At 34.4% G+C, this 17,337-nt stretch overlaps 1 protein-coding gene across 1 annotated transcript; it reads right to left on the minus strand.

The window, feature by feature from the left end:
* Positions 1-7,794: 7,794 nt before the first annotated feature.
* On the minus strand, positions 7,795-8,293 carry LOC113361895 (hydrophobic protein RCI2B). Its single transcript, XM_026604981.1, has 2 exons — positions 8,206-8,293; positions 7,795-8,055 (listed from the first exon to the last, which is right to left on the minus strand). The coding sequence occupies exons 1-2, from the start codon at positions 8,284-8,286 to the stop codon at positions 7,972-7,974; spliced, it is 165 nt and encodes a 54-aa protein (XP_026460766.1). The 5' UTR covers positions 8,287-8,293; the 3' UTR covers positions 7,795-7,971.
* Positions 8,294-17,337: the final 9,044 nt, after the last annotated feature.

A 17,337-nucleotide genomic window follows, 5' to 3' on the forward strand; every position in this document is an offset into this window, starting at 1 on the left:
CGGGCTCCCCAGTTCTTCTTCTTCCTTCTTCTTCTTCTTCTCTATTTTGCTCCTCTCCACACCCCATTTTGATTTGAAGACCCTCTGGTGCGATTCAAGAGTTAAGATTCAATGGGTTTGTTCCGTAGTATACGGTGAAGCATTTGCCCATTACAATTTCGTGTTTCATCAACTAAATATTCCAAGGTGAGTGTTTTAAATTTTAGGGTTTAAATTTAATTTCAGTTTGATTATGATTAAATTGGAGATGTTAGGTTCATTAAAAAGCTTCCTTGTATGTTGTTTGATCGTTTGACACATTGTTGAGTGAATTTATGGTATATTGTTGATTGAATCAAAGTGGTTTTTGTTTATGAATGATTGTTGACATATATATGGTATTATTATTCATAATTTTTGATTGATGGTTGATTAAATGAATAGGTATTATATCTAGGCCAGATTGTTGGCGTAGAGATTGTATTTGAATGGATAATTTAGGACTGAATTATTATTTTGTTCTTCTTTGATACATTATTTTGTACAATATATATGCATATGCATTGTAGAATTTTAGAATAAAATGGATTGTTTTGTGATGATTTTGTGTCCATGTGTGTTGTATATGTACTCCGCTGATTCTCAACGAATTATGAATGAACATATTCCGGTTTCTTCTAAAGAACATAGTGATCATAAACTGAAAATCCCAATCTCGACAGATGAGAAGCAGTTAGCTCTTAAACATAGAAGTAGTGTAAGCCAACTTCATGAAATGTATACCGCCATTTGTTTATTTCCACATGCTAGACAACTTGTAGAAGACTACGGGTTTAGTTCAATTTTCAAGATACATTATCCGAAATTACAAGGCAACTGCCTAACTACTGTTATATTTGAAAAGTGGTGGCATACCACCAATACATTTCACTTCCCTAGTTTTGAAATTGGGTTTACCCCATTAGACTTCACTCAAATTACCTGAATTCCAATTGGGCAAGGAAATCGTATAACATTGGAAAAAATTAGTATGGAACGACTGCATGAGATTGCTCCCCAAACCATAGATTGTTTGCTCACATATATTAACGCACAGTCTACAACAAGAAGAAAGAAAGGAGATGAAGCAATGGTTTTTCATGGAATACAAGAAGTTAGACAAGAAAACATTGTCGAGTTGAGAGTTCAAATTCTGGATAGAGGCAAGGCGATCATGAAGAGTTTGATTAAAACGTTTCTTGACCATAGACTCGGCTTAGATAACACTGTTCTTGAACAGGAGCAGATTGCAAGATGGTTTCTGATTTGGTGTTTTGGGAATATACTTTTCCCAAACAAGAACAATGTTGTTGAGATTAAATGGCTTAGTATAATGATGGATTTAGATGTGCTGAGGCATTGGGTTCGGCTTTGTACGGTAGTATGCTATGGGGCTTGAGTACTGGAGTAACGTGCAACAAGCCTGACTTGCAGTTCTTTTCGTATCCATTGATGGTAAAAATTCATACCCACTTCTAATCTTACTTTCCTTACTTATTTTTTATTTGTGACTGTATAATGAAAATAATTAGTTGTTAATAATAACTAAGATTATTGCAGCCTTGGTTTTGGGCATATTTTCGATGTTTATTTCCCTATACAAAGGCGGAGAATGAAAATATGGATCCGTGGACAGAGGGTAGGTTATATGATGGATACTAAAGAGAAAGTAAAAGAGGAGGACGGAATGATACAGGTACCCATTCAGTAATTCAGGTGTGTTACCAGATTGATAACTTTCCATTTGATTCTGTAGTATGGTCTCCATGGGAGGATAGTGAATGGAAGACTAAACCCGAGGTGGAAGAGGCTAAACTAATGTCTGTAACACGGAGGGTCTTTTACGATCCATTTGGTCACAATATCTTGTACCTGGGCGAACGGTGTCTCAAAAAAGTTCTTGGTATGACAGTAATACCGTGCAATCCTCCGGATTTAATAGTACAAATCAACAATGACTATTTGTACAACAACCATCAACTTAATTCCTTGGATTACGTTGAAGTACCCGATCATGAGTATAAGTTGTGGTGGAAGGAGAAGTCAGTTGGTAAGTACACAGGTGCAATTGTACATGAAGGAAAGAGGGATTTGTATGGTACGCAGGATAACGATGCTTATGTACGCAAACCAGCACCGCAACGAAAAAGCAGATACACTGAAGATTTGGTGCCCGTCGATTGTCATCTCTTCCCATATCCAACAAAAAATCTTACAACTCGAGTATGCGGCCCTAATTTTGAAGCGATTCATATTCCTATTATAATGGAGTATTTGGGGGAGTATCCAAAACCCAATTATAATGTCAGTATGGGTACAGCTGTGAGTATCATATGTCCATTATTTCTTATATATTCTACTTGTGAAAAAAATATTAACTCATGTCGGTGTTACGGTGTTTGTTGTATACAGGAGATGTGGAAACATGCATATATGGAGTCGCAACAACAACTCATGGATCAACAACAATGCTATTTCGACATCACAAATGAACTGCAATACAAAATCAAATACGGTCGAGATTACCATCAGAGATGTGTGAGAGACTATATATGTAGCACCACATACAGGTGAGTCTTCTACACCGGGCCAGTCACGTGATTCGGGTCCGTCGACGGGTTCTTTTGTTCCAAACAGTCAAGAAGATTACCATCCTTATCATTCGTCAGAGCCACTCAATCAAAGCACAACCACATACCAACATCAGGGTTTAGCAAATTATCCATGGTTTGATTCCTGGAAATAATCCATGGTTTGAAATGTTAATGGCTAGTTTTTTTTTTTTACTTTTTAACCGATATGTTTATATTTGAATGCATTTCTCATTTTCACTATATAACGGCTACTTTTTTTGTTTTATTTGTACTGGTAATATTTACTGTATAATGACATTTTTTTTAATTGTATATCCTCTCATCATATCTCTATATATAGCAAACCAGTTTCCCAAGTGAAGCTATCCAAACAGTTTATTTTGTGTTTTATAAAGATGAGGTTCAGAAAAGAAGAAGATGTTGCTCTTACGCAAGCATGGATTGAGGCAAAAAACAATATTCTGAACAGAGCTCAGGACACCGGCACCCAATTATGGAGTAATGTTTTTGAATATTTTGATAACATATCCGGAAATCCAAATGCAAGAGTCAAAGCAGGTCTTAGAGCAAGGTGGAGCAAGATCAACGGGGACATCATCACTTTTGTCACGATTCAGGTCGAAGTTAACATACGTAATCCTGGGATGTCATTGAACAAAGGGTAAATTGTTATTATCAAATTTCTTTTATTTCCTAAAATTATAACTATTTTAAGCTAATTTTATTTTAAAAAATTTCAGGAAAGTGCTGCTCGTTTAGACTATCTTAACCAGACAAGCGACAATTTTCTGCAGGATGAATGTTATCAGCTATTGAAAGCAACTTTTGATACCTACAATCCCGACGAAATGTAGCATTATCCCCGAGATGTTCCTGCATCATATATTGATCAAGTCTTCGGAATAACAATCCTGAAGAATGATTAAATGTGAATGCTCTATCTTATATTTATGCAATCTTTTATCTTTGTGTGTGTCTTCCTGCATCATATGTTGATCAACTCTTCGGAATAACAATCCTGAAGAATGATTAAATGTGAATGTTCTATCTTATATTTATGCAATCTTTTATCTTTGTGTGTGTGTTCCTGCATCATATGTTGATCAACTTTTTGGAATAACAATCCTGAAGAATGATTAAATGTGAATGTTCTATCTTATATTTATGCAATCTTTTATCTTTGTGTGTGTGTGTTCCTGCATCATATGTTGATCAACTCTTCGGAATAACAATCCTGAAGAATGATTAAATGTGAATGTTCTATCTTATATATACGTAATTTTTTTATCTTTAAGTTTTCTTGCAATCTATATATGATCTGATGTTTTATGTTTTATTTAATTAAAGTTTAACATAAATAAAACTGAGATTCCACAAAATAGACAACAAGTTCAGAACTATTGCATAAAAAACCAAATCACTTGTCGTAGTAATCACGATTGCACTTAGCACGTGCATCAAGCCTTTAAACCCCTATGTGACCCTATTGGACGAGTTATAGTCTCGTGAGGGTTTACAAAGAGATTTACCCACAAAATCTACACAAACATTTATTATACTTTCAATCTTCACTGGATGAAGCAGCTGAATTATCATGCGATTGATACTCTGGAATTTTGGATACCATGAAATTATAGCTTTCAAATGTGAATGCTTCACCCTTTTCCTAAAAATAACGCGCTTTAACGACTTCGTGCTACAATAACACAAGGCAATATACTTATTATTGTAATTCAAAATCAATCAATTTAGCTTTGGACGAAACCAATTCTAAAATACTTACAAATTGTTGAGGGGACAGCCTAATATGGCTTGCATTGAAGATCCTTTGTTGAATAGCTATAAAATCGCAAACGGCTTTCTGGATAATCTGATACCTATCATGAATTTGTTGAACACTTCTTCTCTTTGGATTCCCAAAATCTTGTCTATATTGGTTATATATCTTCGCCCAAAAATTTTCTGCCTCTGGCATTACAGGGGAGAGATCGGCTACTCGGGTTTCTTTGTACCATGCTTTGGCTATTGCCAAATCTTCAATTGAATCAAATGATCCCATGGATGTGTTCGTATTAACAGTTATGAGAAGTATTGAAATATGTGAGAAGCTATGTAAGATAGATAACACAATTTATAATATCCGTCAAAATAAACTTTTATAAAGTAGCCGTTACAAAATAGTCGTTACAAAGTAGCCGTTACAAAGTAGCCGTTGACTACCCGTTAAAAAGTAGTTGTTGCGCTATAGTCATTTGAAAATAGGCGTATAAAGTAGTCGTTACAAAATCTTAAACAACAACTGCATATATTATTCGTCCGGACCGTCTTCTGGAGGACCTCCGAGATTCATTTACGGATTGTAATAATGCCAGTGACCCAGGTGAGCTTTAAAGATTAAGTAGAACTCAAAACATGTAAATTTTGTACGAGTATCTAGTTGATACAAAAATTTGGCCATTTCTTTCTACGCAAAACAAAAATAAACCAATAGGTTAGTGTGTATAAGTAAACAACATTTCAAGTATGATAACCATTGTTGATGACCTACAGTAATCGCAACTGTCATGTGTTGTGGGGCGTAACCATAAATCCTTTTTTGAATTGCAACGTACTTGCGATCCATTATATCAATGCGAGATAGACATTGTTGAACTTGTCTTCTTGTTCGGTTATTAACATTTCTAAACGCTTGTACAAATCCGTCGAACACCAGCGTCCATTGTTCATGGGCGGAGAGGTTTTGAATATCTTAAGTAGGCAGAGTAGCAACATTTACAAACGCTGTGGTGATTGCAACATCTTCTTCGACGGTATACCCAACCATTATCATGTTATCTATGGAAACCAAAAATAATGAGACACAAATGATACTAATGTCAATTATTTTGGATTGTTTGTGTTGAGGAACTTTCTGTCAATTTATAATATGCATTCAAAATGGCCGTTGGAAACTAGCCGTTACTAAAGATCCGTTGGTATAACAAAATATAATTCAAATTATCGTAACTAGAAATATATAAATTAATGTTACTGAAAAGGAAATTACATTACCAGAACTGAAACACGGTTTGACTTAAAAGAAAAAAAACATTTAAACTAAGCTATTAAAAAAAGAAATTGGTGTTTCCTTGCCTCTCCATCTGCCTGGCCAATATGGCATTCTGTTTTAATTCAAAATACTTTCTTGCATTTGGAGCCATCTTTTCGAGATCCAATTGCATTATTTCCCTTTCTTCTTTCTCTCGAGCAGCTTCAATTTTTTGTTGTGTTGTCTCTAGCAACTTTTCCGTAATTTGGTTTTGTTGTTCCTGACGAGGTGCGACTGTCATTCGTGATTCTTTTAGAAAATCAACAAGTTTACTGCCCGCGTCGCTCATCTGGGAGTCTTGGGAGGAAGGTGTGGCAGGTTTGCTTGACCCAACGACCTTTTTATTAATAAGGGCTTTTTTCGCTGCTCTAAAAACGCGTTTATCTCCTGTTAATCCACCTGACGACGTTCCAGGTATTGTACTTGGGTTCGTACCAGGGGTATATCCTAAAGGAATAGGGACACCGCTAGGGACATTATACGAGATTTGAAATTGATTTGCAAATGGAGTCTCGATGAATTGGCTTGTACTTGGATTCTGGGAAAATGGGTTTGGAGAACTAAACGTATTAGGGAAATTTCCATGAACTTGAGATGACGAAGGATTAGAATCTTGGTCCATATCTTCAGCTACACCCACTTGTACATCTTGAACATCTTTAAGCAGTTTATACTCGACATCTTTCTCAAAGTTTTTTTTTTTGTATATTTCAAAATGTAAGTTTTTCGCAATTAACATCTACAACAATGTAAACAAACCATAAATAAGATACGCATAGATTAAACTATTTAGAAACCACGTATACAACAACTATAATGAAACATAGTTAAATAACATATCCGGTTAATAGAGTCCAAGCCCGGATTACTTATATTAGCTCTTGCAACACAATCGTAAAACTTATCCACTTCAGTCTTGATTTTGCTAAACCGATTACGAACGCTTTTTACAGTACGTTCTTGTCTATTCCCACCACAAGCTTCCACAAATTTTTTAAAGAGGATTTCCCAAAAATCTTCCTTATCTTCATAACTGTTATAACCGAGACCAATGTACTCAGTAAGAATGTGATGATCTTCCAAAGTACTAAATCTCTTTCTAAGTTTCCTTTTTTGCGTCTGAGTCTCCGACATTATTGAGCAAAAGAAAATTTAAATCTATTACGTAAACAAAAAATAAATTGGAGAGATTGATGTAACAAGAAGAAATTTATAGTGAAGAAATCAATTCATGTAAGAAGAAGAAATTGATTTGGTCTGGTTTGAGTAGAGAATTAAAGTGGTATTTATAGAGGATTTTGAAAAAATGACCGTTGGGACCCGACGGTGGAGAAGATAGAGATGTTATTAATGATGGATGGTTAGGATCGGGTGTGAGAGAGGTGTCAACGAGAAAAGGTCAAACAAATAATTTTACGAAATGGCTACTGAGTTGTCATGCAAAAAGTTACGGCTACTGAGTTTCCGTAAAGCATAATTTCACACGGTAACTCAGTAGCCGTGTGATTTCCTTTCCCTACAACCGTGATCAGATGTGATCATTCATATAGGGATGGAAGATGATATCCCTGTATAAATAGGGATTTGAGAGACCATAGGGGTTGGATTTTTTGATTTTTGAGAGAAATTGAGGGATAGGGAGGGGATGAACCCCTCCACAGTGCTAGCTCTGAGTGTTGGGCTTTATTTTCTTTGATGATTTCATTTCGCCCCACCAATCCACAACCACATCAGCTGGCCCCTATACAGATGCACTAGTGACAGTGACCAATTGGTGAAACTTCACGATCTCCATTCCGAGCTGCTGAACGGAAAGCTAAAGACAAAACTAAAAATCTTTAATAGTAAAATGTAAAGTAAATCTCAAAAATATCTTTTCTGTCATCGGATCTTAACTGACAACCACAGCATTAAAGAAGAATCAAATAAATTTGTAATATCTAATATCATCGGTTAGCGTCGCAATTAGCATCATCTCTAGCACTTTAAAGTTAAACAATGTATTATCGGCTGAAAATATGGACGGGTGAAATAATTTCGAAGTCGGTTTATTGAAACTCAAACCCAATATGAGGAACTAATATATGAACATCCCTTCTTATAATTACAAAGAAATTAAACACCTAATTAACTAACACACAAAGAGTCATCAAACCCACACGCAGGTAATACTAGTTCACGAGTAATTTTTTATTTTTATTTTTCTGAGCTGCATACCGGAATACTGAACTAAATCAAACTGGATGGTGTCGCAAGGAGGCATCATCATCATCACTTTGTGATGACAAAGATAGCATAGATGATACCAGGTAAGTATCCTAGGAATGTAAGAACTAGACAGATCCAGAATTCCACCTGCACAAAAATAGTTAGTTAGTCGGAATACTAAAGTATTAGGCAGACTAGTGTTATGCTTCATCGAGAATGAAAAAAAATGCACGGGAAAGGGCCGAGGAAAAATAAATATGCTTGGGAAAGTAACTAGGTAGCAGAGAGATGAAGTACCCGACAACCGAACTTGAGAAAAACTCCAAGAGGAGGAAGGATAATTGCCAAGATGATATCTATAAAAGTTGCTGTTGACATGTTTCTAAATTTTAGTTACTACTATAACAAAATTTTATCCAATCTCGCTGATAGTTGGACTGCGAGCACCTGGTAGGAGAGAGAACTATCAACTATCACTGTTAATTTTTTTCCAACACTTATTTTTTGATTTGCAACACTTTTTGGCAAATCTAGCATTCCAATCTAGCCCATAAGGGTTAGTCTTACGGGACCAAGAACTAAATCTAAAGACTTAAAGGCTTAATAAAATAAAGCTCTCACGTTGAATAGTGAGGAAACTTAAAATTTTAGTGGTCCAAATAAGTCTTTTATATTGAAGAACTAAATCTAAAGACTTAAAGACCTATCCAAATAAAGCCTCCACGTTGAATGGTGAGGAAGCCTTATTTTTTACGGAAAATGGTCATTTGTCCAAATATTTTTAAAACATGGTTCAAATGGACGAGTAAAAATTAGTATGGGTGAAATGGACACCAAAAAAATAGTAAGGATGAAACTGGATTCATCCTGACTTAAACTTAAAAAATAGCAAGGATGAAACTAGATGCATCCTGATGTAAATTAAAAATAAGAAAAAGTATTTGAAAATGGGTAGGATGAAACTGTTTACATCCTGGTTATTTTTACATTTTTGTCCATTTAAACAATATCAAAATCTAAATGTCTTTTCACACACATGAATTGTTGGTATTGATCTTTTTAACCAATTTTGTATACTTTTTATTGGTCGAAATAAGTCATTTATGGTTATTGTAAAGCAAAAATTTTGGTGAGGACACTTGACAGCGTATGATTGGTTTAAAAATTACAAACTCAAATGGAAAACTTAACTTATAGCGTTTGGAATTTTATGGAAGTCAAAGTCAATTCGAAAGTCGAGTATATACCAAATTAGAACTCTTTTTTTTTTCTCAAATTAATACAAAAAAGATGCAAAATAAATAAATACCCATATTTTCTGCACATATTCTTCATCTATTTAATGTATTTGCCCCGCCACACCAAATTAAAAATACATCATTACGGGGCGGGGCGAAGCCGTGCAGTCACCAAATCGAAAATGCATCGCCACGGGGCGGGACAGGTGGGGTGAAACACTGCACACACCAAATCAAAGTTGTATTTCCACGGGGCTTGGGCGAAGCCCGCGCACACCAAGTTAAATAATAAAATTTGCACATATTCACCACCTATTTAATGTATTTTCCCTGCCACACCGAATCAAAAATACATTATCACGTGGTGGGCAAAGCCCCGCGCACACCAAATTAAAACCTAGTTTAATTGGGGGCCATCGGAATTAATTAGGAGCCATGCACTAGAGGACAAAAAAGGTCACCAGAACATAATTTGGGTCACCCCTTATAAAAATATTTTTTAAATGGCTAAAATGCCCCTAAATGATTAGTGTTAAAATTTAATTAATTAGTGATAATCTTAATTAGTTAGTGATAATCTTACTTAATTAGAGTTTAATTTTTTTTCCAGATTTTTTGTCTGCAATTTTTAGTCTAACTTTTTTTTTTGCCCAGATAGTATAAGAAATCGTCAAGGTATTAAATTTTTTCATTGACGACCCTCAACTGTCGTTAATGTTTAGACTGTTTAAGTGACGACTCTAAACTGTCGAAGATTCATTAATGGCGGAAATGTACGACAGTTTTGGATCGTCATAAAAATGATTAATTCCCTGACGACCCTTTGGAAAGGTCGTTACTGTTTTGGTTACGCATTTGACGACTTAAACAGTCGTTAATGTTTTAGAAATGTCGTTATAGACTGTCATTAATCTCTAAAAAGAGTCGTTAGTGTACGACAGTTTAGAGTCGTTATTGTTTTGATCGTGATGTATATGACGACCCTAAACTGTCGTTAATGTCGGTGAAGGGTCGTTACTTGAAAAAAAAATATTAATCAAGGATAAAATAGTATATTCATCTTCCGATTTTTACACCCCTGAAAAATTTGGGGGCAAACAAAATTCCATGGCCCCCAATTGGAAGTTATGGCCCCCAATTAAACTAGGAATTAAAAATACATCGCCACGGGGCGGGACGATGCTCCATGCACACGAAATAAAAAATGCATCGTCACGGGACAGAACAAAACCCTACACACCAAGTTAAACGAAAAAAAATGTCGGGTACGTAGCACGCGCATAAATCTAGTTTGATTAACAAGGAGATAAAATACAAGAGAAAGAGTAAGTATCATATTGGATTGCGTGGTCCATTTGGGTATTGGTGCTAGCTGTATACCTATTTACCTACCACTACCAGTAGTGATCCTGTAACTACTTTCTTCTTAACGTGGCAAAATAAGTTTAACATACCGACAACCTTATGTTCAATGACAGGCCTACCCACGTATGGAATACTTTACACGCGTCCTTTGCCATTCATTGTTCGGGTTACCTGTCAAAACCATTCCTAGTCCGATATCCAGTAGTAGTCAAAGGTCGACAGAGCCAGCCATCAATATCCGCATTGCGTGTAATTATCGATCGGCTAGCTCTTTAACACTCCGTATGTTTTAAACGTGCCCTGATTAATTTTTTATCCTTAAACTATCCCTGGTATATACATTTTTTTTTCCGTGCAAAACTCTCCAATTTGCAGACTACATCCTCAACAACATATTCTTTTTCATGCAAAACTCTCCCGTTTGCAAATCCGAAAATAGATCATTTGTCCAAATACTTTTAAATCACGATTCAAATGGACGAGTAAAAAATAATTTGGGTGAAATGGCCAAAAAAAAATTAGTAAGGATGAAACTGGTTTCATCCTAACTTAAATTTAAAAAATAGCAAGGATGAAACTGCATACATCCTCTGTAAATTAAAAATAGATGAAACTGGTTACATCCTGCCTATTTTTACATTTTTATTCATTTAAACACTATCAAAATCTAACTGTCCATTTCACCCAGGAATTGTTGATTTTGGTCTTTTTAACCAATTTTGTGTTTGCAAATTACATCCTCAACAACACAATTACAATGACTATTAAAGGTTTGTTAGGTGTTAAAGAAATATTTCTATGTCATATCATAAAAAAAAAACCAGAGATGGATTGGATATATTTTTATTCTAATTCTCCTATTTTTGCTGGTTTTTGAATGGTTTGAAAGAAATTAGCTCTTTCTAAGCAATGCCATCTAACCTTTACAAGAAAATGATTCAAATGGTTGTATTATATGGTGATTTTCTTTGCTGTAACTCTATAGTTGTTAGTGATTTTGATTATTAAGTTTGCTTAAATTTTTTCATCATCTGTGTAAATTTATGTTGCTCACATAAACTAGCCATTCTTGGCCATGGGGTTAGAAGACACTGATCTGAAAGAACTGACTTCTTTCAAACCTACAAAACATATGAGAGGGGGATCATACAATGATCCATTTTTAGGTAACAAAGTTATTAAAAAAAAAATCCAAACCAGGAGACCTCATTAGTGATAGCCTTAAACTTTTTCTCTTTGAATCTGATATTTTGTTTAATATTCTTGGAGTTGAATATGTTATTGTTGTTGGTGCTTTTGTAACTATGGTTGTTGTTGTAGTGATTGTTTTTATAGTTGCCTCTGTCGTATTCAACACTAGAGAAGTTGTTGCTGGTACCAATCTTGTGATTGCTGAAGAGGAAGACAAAAATAATACCGAAAAAATGGGTATGTAGATGAATTGTTAAAAGGATGATACCAAGTACACGATCAATTTTTTCATTCGACAACCTGTATGAACAGAACCTAATACAAATGCAAGTAGACTTACTTAAAGATCCTTGACACTATGTATATAGAGTTTATATCTCTTTCTCTTCACAATTAGAAAGTCAAGACAATAGAGTCCGTGAACCTGATTGTATATAAGACTACTTAGACGATCTCAAAAATCAATATCAATTTAGTCGTATCAAAATGATTAAATCTGAATTCTAGCAAGTACAAAACTTGTTATCTATCTTTCAAGATACGAATTTTACAAGAACGAGTCTCTTAATTTATCACATTTGATACAGACTTATCTACTAAGATTGATTACGTATTACTTATACTACTCTTATTATAAAGATAAAGCAATATAATATACAGAAAAGGGAAAACATAAAAAACCCGAATTAAGTTTTGTTGACGATGAAAGCTGCACTTGTAGAGGAACCTCGGGACCTCGTCCAGATTTGATCATCGAATTGTATTAAGCCGCTAGACTTCAGACTGGAATGTAGTTGAGACTGAATTCACCCTCCAAGCAATTCAGCTACATCCGTGCTCTTTACTTCTCTTGAACCTCGCAAGGATATACACAATTGGTTTCCTTGGTTGACGTCATTTACATCCTAACAATTGCTTCAACCTAAGTGAAGACTTTTACACCAATCTTCCTCTAATAGATAAACCTATTTGATTTCCCTTTAGATCGCTAGATCAAAGCTTGAAAATTTGTTTGCAATAGACAAAGATAACAATCCTTACAAATCTGGAACACTTACCCAGTTAGCTGAGAAACCTGGATTATTAACCACCTCTCAAGAACAATCTTAAACCAATCAATAAAGAAGAGTTTCAGATATCTATCTTAAGGAATCACAAAGTATGAGACGAAGAGAACTTTGTGATTTCCATCTATCTTGTACCTGAAAGAGATAACTTAAACCTCGATAACTGAAGAAGAAAAAAAGATCAGGATACACCGAACTATCAAGGTTAATATAGTCGTACATGGCTTCACAAACCCCTAAGTGAAGTCTTTAAGTCGTACACCTAATTATGTGTCTCAAAGAAAACCTACGTTCATAGAGGACGACTCTAGCGAACAACTAGGACATAAAAGTGTAAGGGATTAAATTTCCTAGTTGTTTGAGTCTCTTTATTTATAGAATTTCAAGACTAGGGTTGTTAAGAATTCAAGCTAACATAACTTGATATTCAAGCCAACAATTTCTAAGTGTAGATGAAACTCTTGTTAGCTTGATATAGCAATATTTGTGAGTTCGATCGAGAAGTGCTTTAAAAAAATGTGGTATGAATCTTAGAGACGTGAGATATTTTTCATGTAAGCAAAGAAGATCTGACATCTCTATGATTCAAAACCTTAAAATCAGGAAAAACAAACAAACCTAATTTTTTGAAATTAAACCTAAAATAGGAGAAAAAATATCAAAAATGATAAATTAACCAAGAGGGTGAAGTGAATGAAGGATTTGAAAAGATGGGAGCAGATCCGAACAAACGGTGTCATGATGTTTTAGGTTCTCTCATCACAAGAGAAAGGTTTTTTAACAAATGTTTCATTTTTTTTTAAGAAAAAATTGTATCCCATTACACGGATTAAGGAAGAATTGTATTTCTTCCTTTGGACTTTTTACCTTTTAATTGGAAAAGGAAAGGACTCATTGGTTAAAAAAAAAAAGATGAGTTCATAGACCCAAAATCTTTTATAGCTAGAGACTAAGTCAAAACCAAATAGATAGCTTGCGTCACCACACTTACCGAACTACATTTCTATCTGTAAAAACTCTTGCATTTATCTGTTTATAGACGCTAAATTAATAATTGTAAGAGTTAATTTCCGAACATCGGTAATATCTTTGTTTTTTTTTGAGACAGATGCCAAGCTTGAATAACATTTGAAATGTTCACAGACATGGAGCTAATTGGTTTAGTTTAAAAATGAACCCAAACATCCTTAGAAGAACTACAATGCAGAAATAAGTGACAGCTTGTTCTAAGATTATTACAGAAAATATAAAAAACCGGCATCAATACCTATTTCTATGAAGAGATCTCTTGTAGCAACCTGCTGTACGCAATAAGTCAAAGAGAAAAAAAAACTTTTGGTCGATACTTCTATTTAGATAATGAGTTTTATCTTCAATAATAAAAGAATTATATACAAATTTCTTATAGAATCTATGATTTACACTCAAATTCCCCAGAAGTTCATCATCTAAATCATAGTTATGTTGAATCCTATTGACACTATCATCCATTGTAACACTAATGTCAGTGACTAAAGCTTCTTTTTTTTTTGTTCTTTATCTGGAAAAAAGATATGGATAACATTCTTTGACTGTAAGATCATAAATCCAATTATCCTCCCAAAACTGCATTTTGTACCACTTCTTACGTTGAACTTAATGTGCATAAGAAAGATATAATTATGCTTTATAATTTCTCTCAAGGCAGATCTACCATAAGCGCGTCTTGGAGTTTTTAAAAGCCAGTTAACATCAGTATTTCTATATTTTTCTATGATGATCTCCTATTTAAAGAAACGTCTTCAATTGCAAACCTTACGGACCTTTTTATAAGTAAGTTGTTTTCTTCAAATTTTTAGTATCTAAGCTCTTAAATTTTTTCCTCCTATAAAGAGCACTTCATTTCACCGGATGCAATTTATTACCACCCATATTATCATTCCAATTAATCCCTCATAATTCTTTCAAGCTTCTTAAGAACGGAAATATGAATTTCAAAAAGAAACATATAGTAAAGTGTGAACTAGCTAAACATTGTTAATGAGAGTAATTTTACCAGCAATCAAAGGTTTCTTTTACTCATCTAACCTAGAAACGAATCTCCCGATCATTTTGTTCCACTTTGAAACTCCACCATATTTCAAAGTGGTAACCCCAAAATGAATAGTGGAAAGCACACCAGTGTAACACACTAGAATCAAAGAAAATTTAGAAAGATCGCCGTTTCTGTTGGAAATATGAGTCAAAATTTATTATGTGAGTGAAATTTGTTTTCAAGATTTAAATTCCAAGAGATGTGTTTGAGTTAAGCATTTTCACCATAAGACACCTAATAGGTGTTATGGAGAGTCACAAATTAGCAATGGTGAGTCACTTATTGGTAAAAGGACACCGTGTAAAGTCACTATTGACTCTATATAAAGCCATCTTTTAGTTTTGTTTTGTATGGTTTTACAAGTTTTTGAGAAGTAGAAAACAAGTTTTGAAGTCAAGAGTCATAGTCATTTAAGAGCACAGTAATTGTCAACATTCGTCGGCTGAGTAGTATTGTAGTGCTACGTATGTTAGAGCACGGCTCGGTCAAACTCGCAAGCGTTTCTATCTCAAGCTTGTTTAGTTGTAAAAACTATAAGTCTTGGTTTATAGTCTACTTATAGCTATGTCTCGGATTAGGATAAAATGTGTAGTTGAGCTTTAGACTTCACGGCGTTCATCGATTGAAGACGAAGAACTACTAAGGGGAGCTTGTGGAACTTCATCAACAAAAGGTATGTGGAGACCTGAACTCATCTATCACTCAGAAGTCTATTTCTATTTTATCTTCTATTAAGATAAAAGTCGTATAGCTATATAGACTTTACTTTATACACATTTAATATTTCGAGCTGAGTTTAACTAGCTTATATCTTTCTCGAAATATGTGTTGGAAAGCTTTTTGATTTAACTACGTTTATCATTATTCTTGACGAAAGTCAAAAGATGATCATGTGAAAATTATCTGGTAACATCTTACATGATTTGTGTGAGACATACATTTGATGTAGACTTGGAATGTTTCGTATTGATCATTTGATCACTTGAAAATTGCTTTGAAGCTAATAGTTTGTGTGAGACAGCTATTCCCGTCTTCTAAGAATGTTTCAATGATTGAAACGGGAGTTAAGAGATAAAACCCATGTCTGGATACATTACAGTTTGTGTACTTAGTGTACGAACTGTTTTGTCGGAATTCAGGACCGGAAGTTTGCATACCCGTTTGCAAACTTATTCAACTGCTTAAGTCAGGGTACTTAAGTTTGCATACCTGTCCACAAACTGATTTAACTAATGAAGTTCGGGAACCAAGTTAGCGTACCCGTTCGCAAACAGTTTCAACTGAGTTCGATTTGGAGCTAAATTTTGCGTACCCGTTTGCAAACTGTCGGCTTGTGAGCAATGCCCGAAACTTAAGTTCGCGTACCCGTTCGCAAACTTAAGTGGTTCGAGTTCTTAAATCGGTTAAGTATGACTTCATATTCATGAACAAATAAATTTATAAATTAAGGAATGCAATCTTTGCAAACCGTGACTAAACTGTTCATGAACTAATTCTTTTGAATCAATACGATTTTGCTTCAATTGTGTCTTATATACTTCTATGAGAATATAAAAAATTGAACAACTCTATGAGTAACACAATTAGATTCACTTGATTATCAATTGATCTAGAAGTGTTAAGATGAACATGGTTAAGAGAAAAGTGTTCATATGGCTAACTTCGGATAACTGTTATTGAGCCAACTTAATATACACGTTTAGGTACGGCTACCCACATCTAAATGAAAGTATATTTCATTTTTGTGTAAAAGCTAAGACTATCTAACGGTTAAAAGATATTAGCTTGAATCGTAAATCAGGTTGCATCTAACGGTGAATTTTGATTCCTTTGTTCCAAAGTTGTCAAACCCTGATTTTAAGACTATGTAAGGGAGAACTCTAGCAACTGGGAAACCTAATCCCTACACCTCTTGTGTGATACTAGTTGCTACTAGAGTCGATTCTCTTTTAACTGAAACTTGGAAGTGTATGATAGTATGCATACTCGTTTGTGTACTGGCAAACACAGTCCAAGTCCGGCTACTTAGGTATGTGTACCTGTTTGCATACTTGAGTAGGTTATGTTCTAAAATCGGTTTGTTCATGAACTAATACATTTATATAATAAGAAATACAATTTTTTTCAAGCCGTGGCTATAATGTTCATGAATTGATTCAAGTGAATCAAAATCGGCTTTGCTTCAATTGTGTCTTGTATACTTTTATGAGATTATAAACAATTGAAAAACTCTAGAACTAGTTTCATTTGAGTCATTCGAACTACTTATGGTTAAAATGAATAAGGTTGATATGAAATTGTTCATATGGATAACTTCGGTTAACTATTGTTGAGCCAGCAAAGGTGTGCACATTTAGGTACGGTTACACATATCTAAGTGAAGTCAATTTTCATTTGTGTGTAACAAGATAAGTTTGATCTAATGGTTGAAAGATATTATCTTGAGTCTAATCAGGTTTTCATCTAATGGTGAATATTGAATGCTTTATAACCA

Source organism: Papaver somniferum, chromosome 3 (genome assembly GCF_003573695.1).
Source record: "Papaver somniferum cultivar HN1 chromosome 3, ASM357369v1, whole genome shotgun sequence".
In the NCBI taxonomy this organism is placed as follows: domain Eukaryota; kingdom Viridiplantae; phylum Streptophyta; class Magnoliopsida; order Ranunculales; family Papaveraceae; genus Papaver; species Papaver somniferum.

Bases quoted from the DNA above. Each gene is read 5' to 3' on its own strand.
- LOC113361895 (XM_026604981.1), bottom strand. From the start codon at position 8,286: ATGTCAACAGCAACTTTTATAGATATCATCTTGGCAATTATCCTTCCT. The intron at 8,056-8,205 runs GTACTTCATCTC...ATTTTTGTGCAG, and splicing joins TTCTCAAGTTCGGTTGTCGG to GTGGAATTCTGGATCTGTCT.